The 18,625-nt window shown below is 38.6% G+C and overlaps 1 protein-coding gene across 4 annotated transcripts in view; it reads right to left on the bottom strand.

Annotated features, from left to right (window-relative positions):
• fkbp15b (FKBP prolyl isomerase family member 15b) overlaps positions 1 to 18,484 on the bottom strand; it is a 26,222-nt gene extending 7,738 nt beyond the window's left edge. For 2 of the 4 annotated variants that reach the window (XM_016239282.1, XM_016239281.1), the window contains exons 1-24: positions 18,283 to 18,484; positions 16,326 to 16,432; positions 15,221 to 15,299; positions 14,906 to 14,975; positions 14,757 to 14,831; positions 14,582 to 14,680; positions 13,338 to 13,487; positions 12,116 to 12,184; positions 11,882 to 12,025; positions 11,574 to 11,701; positions 11,429 to 11,477; positions 10,341 to 10,466; positions 10,076 to 10,166; positions 9,403 to 9,479; positions 8,499 to 8,541; positions 8,241 to 8,350; positions 8,056 to 8,154; positions 7,740 to 7,834; positions 3,658 to 3,760; positions 2,661 to 2,693; positions 2,158 to 2,329; positions 1,309 to 1,445; positions 1,058 to 1,213; positions 763 to 915 (exon numbers count right to left, since the gene is read on the bottom strand). In XM_016239282.1, coding sequence (XP_016094768.1) covers positions 763 to 915; positions 1,058 to 1,213; positions 1,309 to 1,445; positions 2,158 to 2,329; positions 2,661 to 2,693; positions 3,658 to 3,760; positions 7,740 to 7,834; positions 8,056 to 8,154; positions 8,241 to 8,350; positions 8,499 to 8,541; positions 9,403 to 9,479; positions 10,076 to 10,166; positions 10,341 to 10,466; positions 11,429 to 11,477; positions 11,574 to 11,701; positions 11,882 to 12,025; positions 12,116 to 12,184; positions 13,338 to 13,487; positions 14,582 to 14,680; positions 14,757 to 14,831; positions 14,906 to 14,975; positions 15,221 to 15,299; positions 16,326 to 16,432; positions 18,283 to 18,332 — 2,415 coding nt within the window. In that variant the 5' untranslated portion in view covers positions 18,333 to 18,484. The remainder of the gene's footprint in view (positions 1 to 762; positions 916 to 1,057; positions 1,214 to 1,308; positions 1,446 to 2,157; positions 2,330 to 2,660; positions 2,694 to 3,657; positions 3,761 to 7,739; positions 7,835 to 8,055; positions 8,155 to 8,240; positions 8,351 to 8,498; positions 8,542 to 9,402; positions 9,480 to 10,075; positions 10,167 to 10,340; positions 10,467 to 11,428; positions 11,478 to 11,573; positions 11,702 to 11,881; positions 12,026 to 12,115; positions 12,185 to 13,337; positions 13,488 to 14,581; positions 14,681 to 14,756; positions 14,832 to 14,905; positions 14,976 to 15,220; positions 15,300 to 16,325; positions 16,433 to 18,282) is intronic. The other 2 variants (XM_016239279.1, XM_016239280.1) reach the window with 2 other exon arrangements.
• Positions 18,485 to 18,625: the final 141 nt, after the last annotated feature.

The raw sequence follows: 18,625 nt of genomic DNA, 5'->3' as shown, positions 1-18,625 counted from the left end.
CCAAACAAAGTAGTTTCGCTTTCACAACGAAACACAGCGTCACACACGGTGGCCTAGAGCGAGCGGCGGCAGCCTACAGTGAGCAGAGTCCGGGGGCTAGAGTGAGGAACGGCCGGAGGGCTAGAGTGAGCGGTGGCGGGCTTGAGAACGGCACGGCTGGCGGATTCGACGAGAGAGTATCAGCTCTAGGCATGACGAAGCGGATATCATCCTCTTTTGGAAGGCCAAACAAAGTAGTTTCGCTTTCACAACGAAACACACAGTGCCTTCACGACATGGCGGCGGTGGCAACAACAATACTACAGCGAGAATAAAAGTTACGCCTTCTTTCTTTGCGTGAACATTTGGGCGGTGTTATGCAAATCTTCCCAGATCGTGACGTAGGTATGTGGGGGCGTGTTAGAACGAGCCATTTTAGGTAGGCGTGGCTGACTCTTAACTTTTATAAAGAATATCTCTTTGGATTTGAGACTTTAGTCTTTGCAACTTTACAGATCTTCTTTATGCACCAAGAGCTTGTAACACTCCAAAGAGAAAGGAAAAATTTAAATCGCATCATATGACCCCTTTAAGGGATACTTCAAAACTTCACCTTACTAATGGTTGTCTAAAACAAGCAAAAATGCTACAAAACACACCATATTTCGTGAGGAAGTTTGATATGCTCAAGCAAAACAGCCTAAACTTTTGGAATCAGCTCCCCAAAATTAGTAAGAAAGAAGTATTGGATTTAATTCGGCACATGGTGTAGTGTATGTGCACCTTGTCCTGCAGCTGTGTGAGTTTGAGCTGCAGTGCATCTCTGTGCTCTGTGAGTTCAGTCATCTCTCTCCTCTGCTGTTCACGTGCCGCTGCCAGAGCCTGATCACACTTCACCTGCCACTCCTGCTCCAGATCAGCCTGCAGCTGAGACAGCTACACACACAGGCACAAAAGTAGAACTACTTACTTAAAAAAAAATAGCTTTAAACACCCAGTTACTGTTAGGAACGGGTAAGGAAAGTTGCCATGAATTCAGCATGGATCTGTTCTTGTCATCATGTGTGAACACATTTACCTGTTCAGCTGCAGCTTGACCGGTGCTCGTTCTGGCTTTACGTAATTGGCTCCTGAGGCTGTCTAACTCCTGTTGGCCCGCCCTCCTCACCTCTTCCAGTTCCTCATCGCAGCGCTGTCTCTCCAACTGCCACTTCCTCTTTCTCTCAGAGAGAGTCTGAATCACAGAGGTTAATGCACAAGATGAGGTTTCAATTATTTGTTGTTTTCCCCTCACACATGTACACACAGACAGAAGTGTGAATTACTCACTCGTTCCAGACTGTCTTTCTCTGTTTTCATATCCTGTAGCTCTTCTTCCATGTTGTTGAGTTTGTGCTCCAGTTCCTTTCGTTTCTGTTTTTCCATCTTGTATTGACTCTGCACTCTGTCTGCCGTTTCCTTCAGCTCTGAAACACACAGATACTTACATCAAGCCTTAACCAGGTGTTTTCCATGCAGTTTTCCACAGTCACTAACATTTGACTAATTTTTCCTTACTGAAAGCAAAAATAGTTCCAAACTAGAAACAAAACTGAAAAAAATAAAACTCAAACAAAAGGTAGAAATATATACACAAATCATTATTTTTTCTTTAATTTTTTAGTGAAATGTGACCTGTACATGTTTATTGTGAAGTTCACCCACATATTTATTGTTTAAAGGGGTCCATCTACTTTCGGAAGGCCAAATAAAGTGCTATTGCTTTCGCCTAGAAACACACAGCGTCTCCCTGACATGCTGCTTCAACACTAACTGCCGTTACTGAAACCACGCCTTCTTTCTTTGCGTGAACATTTGGGCGCATTATGCTAATATTTCCACATAGTGAGGTAGATATGTGGGGGCGTGTTAGAACGAGCCGTTTTAGGGGGGCGTGGCAGAGTCTTAACTTTGATAAAGAATATCTCTTTGGTTTTGAGACTTAGTCTTTGCAACTTCAGGGATCTTATCTATGCACAATCAGCTTGTAACACTCCAAAGAGAAAGGAAAACTTGAAATCGCATCATATGACCCCTTTAATACATATTTTTGCAAACCAAGCGATCAACAGATCATCTTGCAGTGAATCACTTGTTTCACTCATGGTTAACAGATCAACATGGTTAGCTAGTTCTCACCCAGTATCTGTGCCTCCAGTGTTGTGACGTGTGTGCTGCGCTGCTGACTGTCCTGCAAGGCCGAGTTGAGTTTGGTCTGCAGCACTGTGGCCTTCTGCTGCTGAGAGCTCAACTCCAGCTGCAGCTCCGACACGCGCGCCGTGGACGACGCCAAATCCTCTGTCAAGCGTGCCTTCCGGAGAGATACAGAGAGACGACATTAAACCAGCTTATCCTCAACTCATGTTACAACACAACTACTCAGATGAAATGATAACGAGACTGTAACCGAAAGAAAAAAGATACAAGGAAACAAAACCAGTGACAAGATGATACGTCAAATATGGTGGTAGAACTATCTATCTCTGCTGAGAGCTGAATGCTGATTGGTTAGTGAGTGGTGCCTGTTAAAACAAAGAGTGAACAGAAAGAGAAATGGGAAATGCTTCACTGAAATAAATGATGGGAAACAGTGAGTGAAGACTATGAAGACACGGATGAGGCGGGACAGCGCTTTTGCTCACCTGAACCCAGCTCAATTCCTGTGGCAGTGCATGCTGGGAAAAGAGAGCAGTCACCACTAAAGGCTCTCAGCCAATCAGAGCAGTGTTAATTTACCAATCAGAGCAGAGATACATGGCTTAGCAGGAAATAAAGTGTTAACAGTAGAGATATTTAAGAGTTTTTGCTGTGTTATGAACACCAGATTCTTCTGTAATGTTAAAATGAGTGTGTAAAGAGAGTGGTTTTTGTGGTAAAAACAAGAATTCAGGGAAAACATTCTTCTACATCTCTTTTAGAAAGACCATGGTGGCGTTTCCAAATGGTTGGGCCTTGTTTAGGTCAAAAACTAAGGCAGAATCATGCGTATCCTTCATAAAAAAGTATTTTAAAAAATAATTCAATCTAAAAAAAAAAAAAACTATTTTACTGAATGTTTTTTGTCAGATTATTTTTGCACATTTGCTGATTTTTACAGCCTAAAATGACTGAATTTGCTGCAGCTTTTCTCAAATTAAAGTCTCAAAAAGGCCTGTCTCACATCAGAACATTGTTTTCCTTTCAAACACATAAACCTGATGGTGTCAAAGTCCCAGTGGTATATATAATCTGTCCATTATATTGCTTCCCCACTCCTTAAAAATTGTGGAAATTCAGAAAAACTTATACAAAAACCTGCTGCAGAAATATAGAATTTGTTGGATTTCGAGTTAAATTCTGCACTTCCAAATACACAATACTGGAGCGACCGAGTATCACATCCCTATATTCATAACTTGAATATAACTCTATTCACAACTCTATTGAAACACACTGGGAGTTGAGTCACCTGAGGAGCGCTAACTGTATGCCATGTGCAGATGCTGCCTAAGAAGAGCACTTCAGATCAGGCACCTGATGTAGTCATCAGCCCATGTAGGTAGTATAAGGCATGGCAGCTCACTACATTGTGAAGCAGAGCTGCTCTGGTGTTATTGTGTGTGTGTGTGTGTAATGGATTGGACTGTTTAATAGAGTTACCTTGTCTTGCTCTGCCTGCAGTATTCTGGCCTGATTGTGTTCACTGCTGTTCTTCAGCGAGTCGTTTCTCTGCTCCATCAGCTGATTACTCTGCTCCACATACCTACACAAACACAAACACCCTCGAGTCACAATCTTATTTGACATGATAGTCAAAACAGTAATGCCAGGTTCAGACTACACAATATTTTTGTCAGTCACGATAGTCACTGTGTCAGATTACACGATTTTGACTCCTAAAATCTTGTCGTGTCGTGGACAAGACACATGTCAGACTACACGTTGCTTCCCGACCATTCATCGTGTGCCGTCTTTAACGACGCGCCTGATGTCATCGAGAAGGCGTAACTAGCGACTGACTTCTGAAAACAAGACTGTAAACATTGCTGAAGCGATTCCGCTATAGTTCGCCAGCATTTTTCTATCTTTGTTCTGTCGTGGTAGTCCCTCGATGACACATCATACAGGCAGGAGTACTGTTGCCACAGCTCCACGAACCTTTCTTCCATCTCATAATTCCACCTAGCAGCACCATCTCTCTTTCGTTTCCCATGTTTGAAACCTGTGTATGAAAGAGCTTCTGTGCTGCTATTGGTCAAAGTCACCAATGTGACAGAACTCGTCGTGGACGATGGAAATTTTTTTTTAACATGCTAGTCTTTCTGTCGTGATGTCGTGAAGCATGGCAGTCGCGGAATCGGTTGTCATCCACTAAGACACGCTACACGAGCTGAAACGATGGAATCTTGTGTCCCGAAGCCCATTGTCGTTTACGAATCCCCACGACACCCTACGTCAAGCAAATCGGGGCAAAATCGGGCTAAAATCGTGTAGTCTGAACCGGGCATAAAGTGAGAGAGTTGAACTGAATCCTGACCTCTGGTTCTGATTGATGAGCTCGCTGATCTTGCGGTTCTGCTCCTCAATGCGGGAGCTTTTCTCAAACACCTCTTTCTTCAGACATTCATTCTCCTGAATGAATGAATGAAGTCACATGACATGCAGGTCGACAAAATATTTCAGCTTTTTTTAAGTATTTTATTTTGATTGATTGATTGAAAATGTATATTTTCATTTTTATTAGCTTTTCATCAACTCATAATCCGTCTGTAGTTCCCTCAAAAACTGCAAGTACTGAAAAATATGAATGAGGGTTTGATTGACCAATCACTGCTCACCTGCCAATTAATTACCTGTATGATTCTCTGAATGTTGTGCATGATCATTGCTGTTTCCATGGATACATTCGATAAGCCCAACGAAACGCTGCCTTGCTTTTGTAGGTCATCAATCTGAAAAAGAAGAGAGGTTTCTCAAAAAGTTGTGCAAGTATATAATGTAATAGTTACTTTGAAATATTGACTTATAATATACCAACCTTCGAAGACAAGTGGTCCAGTCTGTCGGCTACTTTACCAACAGCCAATCTGATTTCAGTGTTATGTTGTCGAGCCTCTGTCATCAAGAAGGATGTGACATCACTAGTTCCTTAAAGAGACAGACAATCATTTACAATCCCAACCTTAAAACATTCACATCTGCAGCTGATAAGCTACAAATAAATGCAATATTTATGTCAAAGAAGTAAGATTTCATAGGCTGTACAGATTTTGTAGTGCACAGCTATGATCTTTACCTTGGTAAGGCACAGTCTGAGTGGGGTACATCTGACTTACAGGCTGCAAAGAGGAAATCACAGTCAACTGATGTTTTATGCTTGGTGTTAAGGGTTTGTTCAGGATAGGGTTGCACCAGCTGTTTGTAAGTTACTTAAATTGGAATAATAAAGTCCACACTAGAGGTTAATGAACTACTAACTAGTTTGTAATAACAAACTCTGTAATTCATTTGGTTGCATCATTTGTTCTTAAGGCAGAATGTGTAGCATAGCTGCATAATATAACATTAAAAACTGCATTTAAAATTAATAAATGATTTAATACTGAAAAAAACATAAGAAATTACATTTATTATGACTGATTTTATTTGACACGCATACACTGTTTAAATCAAGTGTGTGTTAAAGAGCTGCTAACAATAATTTATGCATTTGCAAAATGATGAGTGTAAAAATGATCACATGTCTAAAGAATTGAAGTTTGTCTGGTAAAACATGAGCTTACTGATGCAGAGTTACATTTCAAGTGTTATTGCACAATGCAAATTTACATACCGCACAAGTTGTAACTTTGTGCCTCTTTAGGTTGCAACTAAGCTAAGTTACACACAGCTGGTGCAACCGGCAGCAGATCACTAACTAACAGTAGGAGCAATATTAATAATCATCATTTACTCACCATCAAGTTGTTCCAAACATGTATGAGTTTCTTTCTTCTGTTGACCACAAAAGAAGTTATTTTGAAGAATGTTGGTAGCCAAACAGTTTCTGGTCCCCATTGACTTATACTTATAGAAGTCAACATTCTTCAAAATATATTTTTATGTTAAACAGAAGAAAGAAACTCATACAGATCTGGATCAACTTGAGGGTGAGTAAATGATGACAGAATGGATTTTCACAGCGCTAGTGAGTTAGCCACCTGAAAGGCATGTACTGCTCCAGGAATCATGGGCTGTGGATTGGCTGTTGCCATTGTAACCGGTAGAAGGGCTGAAGCTGGAATGAAGAGAGAGTGAATACAATGTCATAAAACTAAAATGAACTGTATAACAGTATATAGCTAAGCATTTGTGTGCTGGTTTTGTAGGTTTATGCTACATTTCATTTTATACAACGGATAGTTCCGGTCCTTGATTCTGATTGGTTGAGCCACGTTCGAAGCTGTTGTAAATTAATTCAATCTACAAACACACACTTTTGTTTACTTCTGTGTGTTGTTCGGCAGCCACTTTGTTGGAACCACAACTGATTCTGAGGAGCTAAATTGTTTGGTGGAAGAATACTGTTTTTATTAATATCATTACACTTTATTTGTTTTTTTTTAAACAACCTGTACACCAAATATGTTTCCCCATCATAATTTTTTCTCCCTTTTTTCTCCCAGTTAATTGTCTCCCAGTTAATTCCCCCCCCCCCAAAGCAGTAGTTGGGCCAGACTACATCTGGATTCTATAGCTTGCACACCGGTGCATGTTTTCAGCTTGTATTGCATAGTGTTTTGTTCTTTTGAAGTGACTGATGGCTTGGTAACATGCCACTATTTAATATCCTGGAAGGAAGCATGTCGATTAATGACTATAAATCTTGAAGCAGCTGTATAATTTTCTCCCTGTGTGATTATTGTAGAATACTCTCACTTGATACCTCACAGTAAACAGCTTCTCTGGTGACTGGTGCAAAATGTTTTCGGCATCTGCTCTGCTCAATCGAAAATGCCAATAGGAAATTACAACCTCATTGTCATGACCTTCCGATCAGTCAGTGTGTCTATAATATGAATTTCTCATTAATTATAATGTGAAACCTTTCTGGCTCACTGACACTGATATCGTCGTGTCGTGGACAAGAAACATGTCAGACTACACGTTGCTTCCCGACCATTCATCGTGTGCCGTCTTTAACGACGCGCCTGATGTCATCGAGAAGGCGTAACTAGCGACTGACTTCTGAAAACAAGACTGTAAACATTGCTGAAGCGATTCCGCTATAGTTCGCCAGCATTTTTCTATCTTTGTTCTGTCGTGGTAGTCCCTCGATGACACATCATACAGGCAGGAGTACTGTTGCCACAGCTCCACGAACCTTTCTTCCATCTCATAATTCCACCTAGCAGCACCATCTCTCTTTCGTTTCCCATGTTTGAAACCTGTGTATGAAAGAGCTTCTGTGCTGCTATTGGTCAAAGTCACCAATGTGACAGAACTCGTCGTGGACGATGGAAATTTTTTTTTAACATGCTAGTCTTTCTGTCGTGATGTCGTGAAGCATGGCAGTCGCGGAATCGGTTGTCATCCACTAAGACACGCTACACGAGCTGAAACGATGGAATCTTGTGTCCCGAAGCCCATTGTCGTTTACGAATCCCCACGACACCCTACGTCAAGCAAATCGGGGCAAAATCGGGCTAAAATCGTGTAGTCTGAACCGGGCATAAAGTGAGAGAGTTGAACTGAATCCTGACCTCTGGTTCTGATTGATGAGCTCGCTGATCTTGCGGTTCTGCTCCTCAATGCGGGAGCTTTTCTCAAACACCTCTTTCTTCAGACATTCATTCTCCTGAATGAATGAATGAAGTCACATGACATGCAGGTCGACAAAATATTTCAGCTTTTTTTAAGTATTTTATTTTGATTGATTGATTGAAAATGTATATTTTCATTTTTATTAGCTTTTCATCAACTCATAATCCGTCTGTAGTTCCCTCAAAAACTGCAAGTACTGAAAAATATGAATGAGGGTTTGATTGACCAATCACTGCTCACCTGCCAATTAATTACCTGTATGATTCTCTGAATGTTGTGCATGATCATTGCTGTTTCCATGGATACATTCGATAAGCCCAACGAAACGCTGCCTTGCTTTTGTAGGTCATCAATCTGAAAAAGAAGAGAGGTTTCTCAAAAAGTTGTGCAAGTATATAATGTAATAGTTACTTTGAAATATTGACTTATAATATACCAACCTTCGAAGACAAGTGGTCCAGTCTGTCGGCTACTTTACCAACAGCCAATCTGATTTCAGTGTTATGTTGTCGAGCCTCTGTCATCAAGAAGGATGTGACATCACTAGTTCCTTAAAGAGACAGACAATCATTTACAATCCCAACCTTAAAACATTCACATCTGCAGCTGATAAGCTACAAATAAATGCAATATTTATGTCAAAGAAGTAAGATTTCATAGGCTGTACAGATTTTGTAGTGCACAGCTATGATCTTTACCTTGGTAAGGCACAGTCTGAGTGGGGTACATCTGACTTACAGGCTGCAAAGAGGAAATCACAGTCAACTGATGTTTTATGCTTGGTGTTAAGGGTTTGTTCAGGATAGGGTTGCACCAGCTGTTTGTAAGTTACTTAAATTGGAATAATAAAGTCCACACTAGAGGTTAATGAACTACTAACTAGTTTGTAATAACAAACTCTGTAATTCATTTGGTTGCATCATTTGTTCTTAAGGCAGAATGTGTAGCATAGCTGCATAATATAACATTAAAAACTGCATTTAAAATTAATAAATGATTTAATACTGAAAAAAACATAAGAAATTACATTTATTATGACTGATTTTATTTGACACGCATACACTGTTTAAATCAAGTGTGTGTTAAAGAGCTGCTAACAATAATTTATGCATTTGCAAAATGATGAGTGTAAAAATGATCACATGTCTAAAGAATTGAAGTTTGTCTGGTAAAACATGAGCTTACTGATGCAGAGTTACATTTCAAGTGTTATTGCACAATGCAAATTTACATACCGCACAAGTTGTAACTTTGTGCCTCTTTAGGTTGCAACTAAGCTAAGTTACACACAGCTGGTGCAACCGGCAGCAGATCACTAACTAACAGTAGGAGCAATATTAATAATCATCATTTACTCACCATCAAGTTGTTCCAAACATGTATGAGTTTCTTTCTTCTGTTGACCACAAAAGAAGTTATTTTGAAGAATGTTGGTAGCCAAACAGTTTCTGGTCCCCATTGACTTATACTTATAGAAGTCAACATTCTTCAAAATATATTTTTATGTTAAACAGAAGAAAGAAACTCATACAGATCTGGATCAACTTGAGGGTGAGTAAATGATGACAGAATGGATTTTCACAGCGCTAGTGAGTTAGCCACCTGAAAGGCATGTACTGCTCCAGGAATCATGGGCTGTGGATTGGCTGTTGCCATTGTAACCGGTAGAAGGGCTGAAGCTGGAATGAAGAGAGAGTGAATACAATGTCATAAAACTAAAATGAACTGTATAACAGTATATAGCTAAGCATTTGTGTGCTGGTTTTGTAGGTTTATGCTACATTTCATTTTATACAACGGATAGTTCCGGTCCTTGATTCTGATTGGTTGAGCCACGTTCGAAGCTGTTGTAAATTAATTCAATCTACAAACACACACTTTTGTTTACTTCTGTGTGTTGTTCGGCAGCCACTTTGTTGGAACCACAACTGATTCTGAGGAGCTAAATTGTTTGGTGGAAGAATACTGTTTTTATTAATATCATTACACTTTATTTGCTCAGTTTTATTTTGTGAAACCTTACTACGTATATGGAATAACCGTTTTATAAAAGCAATTAGCCCCGTGAAGCCGTGGTTTACAGTGAATTTATAACAGCTAAGGGGGTTTTAAGCACTCCACTTCGCGTCATGCCTAACAACGCCCTTTATTAAACCACGGCTTCTTGAGGCTTATTGCTTTAACAAACAATGAGTATATCTTATAAAAAGTGCATTATTTTACACTATGTTACACTCCTGACCTTGATCAGAATATGATTTGATATAGGTGTTACCCTGCACTGAAGGTGGCGGGCCGGAGGAGATGTGCACAGGCTGCAGTGATGGTTCACTGCTATATTCCTTGAGTCTGGACACACTCGGGTCCTACAGCAATAACAGGATCAGAGCGCATGAGAATTATCCCTCACATTTACACTGAGTATCTTTATTAAAGGACCAAAACAGAGTACAGTGGCAGATTTTTGTGTTGTGTCTGGTTAGGAGACAGAGTCTCTGAAATGAAGTTCTCAATGAATGTCTCACAAAAATAAACCTTGCCTCAAGTTCAGAGTCACTAGAGTCTGGCTGTGAGGGCGATGAGGCCGGGCCGGTCATGAAGGGCAGCATTGGCTGGCCCATTTTGGCCATGCGTGAAATCAGTTTAGCTTTAGTGGCATCGGGATTCTGAAGACATTGCAAAACATGTCAGAAAACACACAGGCATATTTATTATATTGCAGAAGGTTTATTATTAGTGAAGCATTGATATTAAAATTCTAGTCGATAATTATTTTCATACTATGACTGATTACTAATAAAGTGCCTATAATAAAAGTCTCCACTGTTTTATGTAAAAAAGAAATACTATTACTACTACTAAAAATAATAATAATACAAATTAATTTGGGCATCAAACATTATTATTAAAACTATGACAGATGAATATTCCTTTCTGAGATTTGATAAACATTTAAGAGTGTAATAAAATTATTAATGTCATTAAATATGAATTAACTTAGACTACCATTCCATTCCAAAGTGTGATGTCTGTAAGACTTTCTCGAACGTCTCCTATGCTCACCAATGTTACATTTATTTGATCAAAAATACAGTAAAAACAGTAATATTATTAAATATTTTCATAATATTTTGAAAGTTATCTTTTTGAAAATATTTTAAGATGTAATTTATTCCTGTGATCAAAGTTGAATTTTCAGCATCATTACTGCAGTCTTCAGTGTCACATGATCCTTCAGAAATCATTCTAATATGCTGATTTGCTGCTGATTTCTGATTATTATCAGTGTTGAACACAGTTGTGCTATCTACCCCTCACCTTTTGAACAGTAGTGTAAGTCTAAAGCTAAAAGACAACAAAGGTAAAAATAGAAAATATCAGCCTGCATAATTAAAAATACGGTATATTTCCAATATCGTCAGATACTGATTTGACAGGCTAAAATAATATTTAATGTTGGCCAATAATTACGTTCCTGAAATACTGTGCACACCTATTTGTTATAAATACATATGTTCTGCACTAACCACTCCAAATAAAATGTATTTATTTACAATAAAAATCTGCATTAATGAAACAAAATGCTAAAAATAAATGTGTGGTTAAACTGAGAAGAGCCAAATCTTACACTGAGCTGTTCACTGAGGGAGTTTGATTTTGCTCGAAGAGGTGGTTCACTGTAAACAAAGAGGAAACAGCAAACCTCAATCAAATATTATTAATATAAAAAATAATCTCCAGTCAAGCTCCAACAGAAGGCCTGTAGGGCTCACCTGGGTTTGCTGGTTTGTGGGACAGTGCTGAGGGGCTGGTTGAGCTCGGAGGGGGTCAGACTCTCCACGCTGGGAGCAGGAGACGGAGCCGCCGAATCTCTTGAACTGTCATCCTTTGCAAACTTAACCTGAGCATGCATCAAGAGAGAATTCAGATGAAGAGAGCAGGGCTGGATCTCAATTTGCAGATTCTACAACACTAGAAACGGTGTCGAGGACGTAAAAGCATATACTTTTGAGTATGTATTAACATTATACAGTCAAACATGAGGGAGTAAAGGGAAGCTCTGAATGGGAGAATGACGTACCCGACGAATCTCAGCTTCAAAGACTAGCGTGCTGTCCGGTGGGATGTGGTTGGCAACGCCCTGAGACCCGTACGCGAGACTGGGTGGAATCACCATGAGTCGCTTTCCACCTTTACGCATATTTAACATCCCGTCCTCCCAGCCCTGAGAGACGGACAGACAGAGAGAGAGCTTTAGACTGCCATATGAGTGATAATGACACATGTAATCCAGCCCAGTCAACTTCCCCCTCACCTTAATGACTTTCCCAGCCCCGAGCTTCAGTCTCAGCAGTTTGTCTTTATTCAGATTTGAGTCAAACATCTGGAGGAGAAGAAAGAAAAAAATAAATAAAAATAAAAATAATAATAATAATAATAATATATATATATATATATATAAAGAGCTGGGTAGCAACAAATAAAACTATTTATCTACAGATTACTTCAAATAAAATAATTTATCTATAGATATTTCATTATGCTCATAAACTACAGTCCAAAAGTTTTTTTAAAAAATTTTAATTTCTTACTTTTATTATGCAAGGACCCATTAAAGTGACAGCAAATACATTTATAATATTACAAAAAATGTATATTGCAAATAAACGCTGTTATCTTAAGTGTCAATTTTTCAAAATTTAGATTTATACATCATCTGAAATCTGAACAAATATGCTTTCCAGTGATGTATGGTTTGTTAGGATAGGACAATATTTGGCCGAGATACAACTATTTGAAAATCTGGAATCTGACGGTGCAAAAAAATCGAAATATTGAGAAAATCGCCTTTCAATTTATCCAAATGAAGTTCTTAGCAATGCATATTACTAATCAAAAATTAAGTTTTGATATATTTACGGTAGGAAGTTTACAAAATATCTTCATGGAACATGATCTTTACTTAATATCCTAATGATTTTTAGCATAAAAGAAAAATCTGTAATTTTGACCCATACTATGTTTTTTTGGCTATTGCTACAAATATACCCATGCGACTTATGACTGCTTTTGTGCTCCAGGATCACATATTAGAATGATTTCTGAGAGATCATGTGACACTGAAGTAATGATGCTGAAAATTCAGCTTTACATCACAAGAATAAATTATATTCTAAAATATACTTCAATAGAAAACAGTTCTTTTAAATTGTAATAATATTTCACAATATCAATGTTTTTAGTTTATTTTTTAAATAAATGCAGCCTTGGTGAGCACAAGATACTTCTTTTAAAAACGGAACTTACTGAACCTTAGTGTTGTTCTACAATTCTCATAAAAACCATGTTTACATGGAACTTTAACCAGAATTCAGCCATATTCTCATAATGCATGCATCATACATTAACTTGCTTAGCGCATAGTACATTTTGGATTATAATGGCATCTTATTTACTCACCAAAGCCATTTTTATTTACACTGTTCATTTTGGACACTGTGCACACATAAATGTGGTCACTGACAAAACATCTTTACCTGTCCGATGGTGTTGTTTTGCAGTAGCCAGCCAGAGTAGGCCACTTCTAAAGAGTCCCCGTTCTCCACAGACTGACCCTCACCGAGAACAAGCTCCTGGATCAGGACCGAGTCTAACGCACTGCTGCAGTTCACTTTGGCAAGACAAACCTGAAACAATATTATTACTGTGTAAGAAGCTCCTCATAAGGGTTGTGATGGTGAGGAAATTTTCCCACCGGTTAATCGACGTGTGATAACACTGGTAATACCGGTATCACCGTGGGGGCGCTCCCTCTTTTCCTCACTTTTAAATAGCTTGTAAAAGCTGCGTGTTTTACTTTCACTTTCAAATAGCGGCAAAAGCAATTGTTAATTTTTAGTTAGTTTGAATTTCCCCTCTTTTCCTCGCTTTCCTTCGCTTTTAAATAGCTTAAAAGCACCGTGCACATTTTACTTTCACTTTCGAAGTAGCGGCAGTTCGGCGTCAATTGCTTGAATGCAACAACAAAATACAACGTCAAACTCACTTTAGTGTATATATAAAACATAGAACTTTTATTAACAAAACAAATAAAAATACACCATGCTATAGGGCAGGCTATGCCTTACATAAAGTTTAAATAGGTATACAAAACTGGAAATAAGTTAACGTATAATATATAACCAAATAAATAAGAAATGTAGAACGTTTATTAGCAAAACGAGTAAGCAGGCACGGCATACACCTTGATGTAAAAATAAATAAATAAACGACACAAAGTTTAAATAAAGTAAAAATCAGCAAACAATGTGGAACCAATTAAATAAGAAACGAAAGTTTAAAAAAACTTCCAAAATACCTTAGATAAACGGCAAAAGTCAACAGGCTTTTCAAAATCCCAAATATTGCCAAACACTCGCTTTTGGATTTAGTTTCAAAACTAAATCATCCGCGATCGTCTTGTCTGTCTCACCTCACTCTTCTTGTCAGTCAGCTCGACTCCCTCTCCTCACTGGAGAAATAAAATCTGCTCTGTGATGTGACTGTCGTTCGGCATGCTACATTGAGCAGCCATGTTCAGTTTGTAATTGTAGTGTCTGTTCTTTTACTGAACTAAATTATTTTTATTACTATAAAAAAATCAAAACGACGGTGGGGGTCGGTGCCGCGGTGGGCAAGTGACGTAACCGGTGTTGCGGCTTAACACCGGTATTACCATCAGCACCGTCTATCGCGGCAAGCCTACTCCTCATGTGCTAAAATACAAACATAAAACACAAACCTCTTTACAAAAGTCTGTAGCTGCTTTCTCAGATTCAAACATCAGCGACCAATTCTGTCTCGGGTCATCATAAAACGTGCAGTAGTTACTTGGCTGGACCTGAATGTGAGAGAGACAGTTAGAAAAAAAAAAAAACAAGTGTTGTCTGACTTGAATTATGTGAATAAGAGCTCACAGTGAGAACGAAGCCGCTGTGGATCCTGGCGGCTGTCACCTGCTTCTGTTGACTGACATACAGCAGGATCTTGTACTGAAAAAGAGGGCAGACATGCAAATGTGTTAAGAAAGACTCAGTCAAAAGAAGACAAACGTGATCATTCTAACCTCTTTAGTTGAATGATGTCCAAGGACCGCAGCTCCAAGCTTGCCTTGTTTCACATACTGTCCATTAACACTGCACAGAAAAAACAGTGATCGCTGCATATCTCTATTCATAACATCAGTCTGCAAACTGTACATTACCACAGACAACCAGTACTCAAGATAAATACTTGTAAACAGCACTTTGCTTTGGAAGACAGGTTTAAAATGTGCAGCACTACAGAGCTGTATATTTTCCATGCTTTATTCAATACACTTAAAATTAAATAACAAATAATACACAAAATTAAAAAAGCTTCTGCATCTTTTCCGTCTTACTATCTGTATGCATGTACTGCAGTAGCAAAGAGAACAGCAGGAGAGTTTGGAGGAGGTGCACCCTTTTGGGTTGGGGGTCCTGTAAAACAAAACATGTCATAAAATGTCAACAAAAAAAAAACTGCATTAAAAAAAAAGTATTATCGTACTTCATATTCATTATTTTTCCCTATGAGGTCCTCTTACACTACAGTTCAAAGGCATGCAAAAGTATGCATTAAAATTATCAAAAGTGATAGTTAATATTTACACTGTTCATAATTCTATTTTAAATAAATGCTGTTCCTTTGAACTTAAAAGAAAGAAAAAATTTATTACGGTTTCCAAAAACATCTTAAGCAGCACAAATGTTTTCAATGATGATAATATGAAACATTTCTTGAGCAGTAAATCAGCATATTAGAATGATTTCTGAAGGATCATGTGATACTTAAATACAAAACAGTTCAATTAAATTTTAATAATATTTCACAATATTACAGTATTTTTAATCACATTAATGTAGCCTTCATAAGCCAAAAAACATTACAAAAGAATCTTATCAACACAAAAATGTTTAGCCTAGGCTATATAAATATATAAATGAGATGTTTGAGTGCACTTTCACAGTTTTAGCAGATGCAATTCATTCTATTGTGGTTTCATTCCTATCAAACAAGAACATTATTGTTTCAGAGACTATTGATATGTACGTTTGCGTCAATGTTTTTTCCCGATGCGAACTGACATCAGTGCTAAATTCACAGGTGTGTTTGTGCCATTAGCTGATTTACATTGTTCCTTTAGCAAATCAGGCACTAAACTAACACATTCAGTGCATGCAAAAGAAGAAAGCATTTTATTTCTCTTGGATCCTTGCAATTAAATGTCAGGTTTTTTTGTTCTTGAACCTTTAGAAACACCCCTTTCGCATGGAAGGTTTTTGGTGCTGTGCTTGCAGATTTGCTGATGTGTTAGATATAGTTTGTAATTATAAATGCAGTTTCTAACTCCTCACCAATTTATTTTATGTAAAAATATATATATATATAGAAAACTGTGATTCCTCATGATATGACCACTTTTAAGTGTCAGCTCACACTCGCAGAGGCTCCTGCAGTCTTACCTGAGTTGGCAGGGCTCTTGCGGGGCTGTTTGGGTGCTGTGTACTGGAAAGACTCGTTCCCCTGGCTTGCTGCCTGATCCAGTCCAAACAGAGAGGCTAACTTTGCTCTGGAATCACAAAAAAGCAGCAAGTAAGGCCACTATTACACTGCTCCACCACTTGTGGGAGATCACATGAGTCTCAGAACGACGCTCAATCCTCAAATCAAAGCTAACCTAATTTTGACTTTGAATGACTTTTTGATTACACTTTAAACTGAGAACATCAGTGAACACCTGCAACAACATATGAAACCAAAAAAGTACGACTTCCACAATATCATCAGGAAGCTAGAACGCATACGCCACTGACCCATGGATCGGTCTCCACTTGTAGTCATTGTCCTGCTGTCCTGCCATGCTCAGCTGACCCGTTTCTGGCCTGCTGCCTGAGCTGGAAGCTATGCAATGATAACCAGTCAATCACTCCTCATGTTCATCTGAGCTTCATGCCACATTTCCAACTTCCACGTAGTATCAGATCTCTTTAGCAGGTCTGGCAGGGACTACAACCACACAGCAGCTCCGCGTGACTGTGGGCGCCCCGTTCCCAGACTGAGGCCCTGCTCTGATCCGGGACGTGTAACTACCAGCATGTGAGCGGCATTAACACGCTGACTCTCCACCTCTCTACAATCCTTCTCAACAGCTTCATATTCCCCATTAACACATGTGGATGCCAGCGCAGAACTGAATTTATGGATATAACACCAGAGACAAGAAATGTAGTGGCTCCAAAATTTAGTGACACTTAAAGAGGTTTGAAAATGGGGTCTGTGGACCCGCAAAAAATGTGTTAGGGAGTCTGTGTAAATGTTTAGAGAAAAATGTAAAAACAATGGGTCATCTGAATAAAACAATTAAATAAATTATAAAAAATAAAAGCTATCATTTAAAATAACAGAACAGGAATGAGTAATAAAAAATAAAATAAATAAATAAACAGATAGATAAAAATAAGTAAAGAAATAATCCACCTATCAGTACAGTACTATAATGAGTACAAAAACAATGTCATAATGTAACGTAATCCTGTAAAGCCTGACATTTGAAATAACAGCCATATTAGTATTATTATTATTTTTAAATTTGTTTAAAAAAAGTCGATTAGGCTTTTATGGCTTCAATAGTATGATGATACAGGCGAATATGGAGCTCATCCTCAAGGAAGAAAAAAAACACCCGAGTTTTATTATCCCAAACTGAGCAAAAACATGAAATATGGTGCAGTTGCTGATATTTATTTAGACAAAAGGAAAAATGAAATATCGATAGCCTGTAATGTAAATCTTTAACAGACAACACAGTTTTGATTATTTAGAAGCTTTAGACATTTGCGTATCAAACATGACACAGTAGGGCATCACATAAATCCTATATAGAAACTAAATAGTACAACACTTAAAATGTCTGAAAGTCTTACATTACATAAATCAAAGTTAGTTCTGCAATTTGCGTTTTAATTAGTGGGGGCCACTAGTGATCTTTAAGTGGGCTGTGGCATTTTGGAGTTTTTAAGTTTAGAAAAAAAGATTTTAGAGGAATTGATCACATCAACAACACCCCGAGCAAGAGGTCTCTAAAGCAGGCCAGTTAAAGAGCAGACATCAGATGATCATCAGAGAACATGCAACGCTCAACACATCACACGACTCTCTCGTCTGTTCGTGTACTTCGTCGCAACTAACGTTTCTTCAAGTTGACCTGTCAGCCATAACTGCTACATTAATGTCCGTTATCAGCCAACGAGCGACACTTCTCTTCTCTCTGGCACCAGAATAGTTTTTTCTTCCCCACACCGTCGCTGCATTTTAGTTTCGGTGTTACACATCTCCCCAGACTTTATTTAAACAGTGGCTGGTGTTTGTCTGATGGCTTCTGCCTGCAAGAGAGTGTGTGTTTGTCCGGCAGGAACTCACCCTCCAGAGGGAGACAGAAAGTCTCCGTCCTCGTCGTCTGCTGCAAACATGGCCCTGACTGAACTGAGGCGCCAGCTTTAATAATATTCCAGATATGAAGTAATGACAGCCTGCACGCGGGGAGTAAATATTAACGCGTAATAACTCTCCTCGGGCGCTTCCTGGTTCTGCTGGAGTCAGCTGACCCGCCACCTGATCACGTGCGCTTACGTCCCTCGGCACTTCTACTCAAACTGGCGCGAGAGAGAAAAAAACTAGTCATTAAAACACATTTGGAAAATCTGAAATATGTTTTAATGTGCTTATAGTTAATGTACTGTGTTGTTTAGATTTATTAATCATA

Source organism: Sinocyclocheilus grahami, unplaced genomic scaffold, assembly GCF_001515645.1.
Source record: "Sinocyclocheilus grahami isolate Dianchi unplaced genomic scaffold, SAMN03320097.WGS_v1.1 scaffold560.1, whole genome shotgun sequence".
NCBI lineage: Eukaryota > Metazoa > Chordata > Actinopteri > Cypriniformes > Cyprinidae > Sinocyclocheilus > Sinocyclocheilus grahami.
The sequence above is the reverse complement of the archived record's forward strand: the minus strand, read 5'-3'. Positions and strand labels throughout refer to the sequence as shown.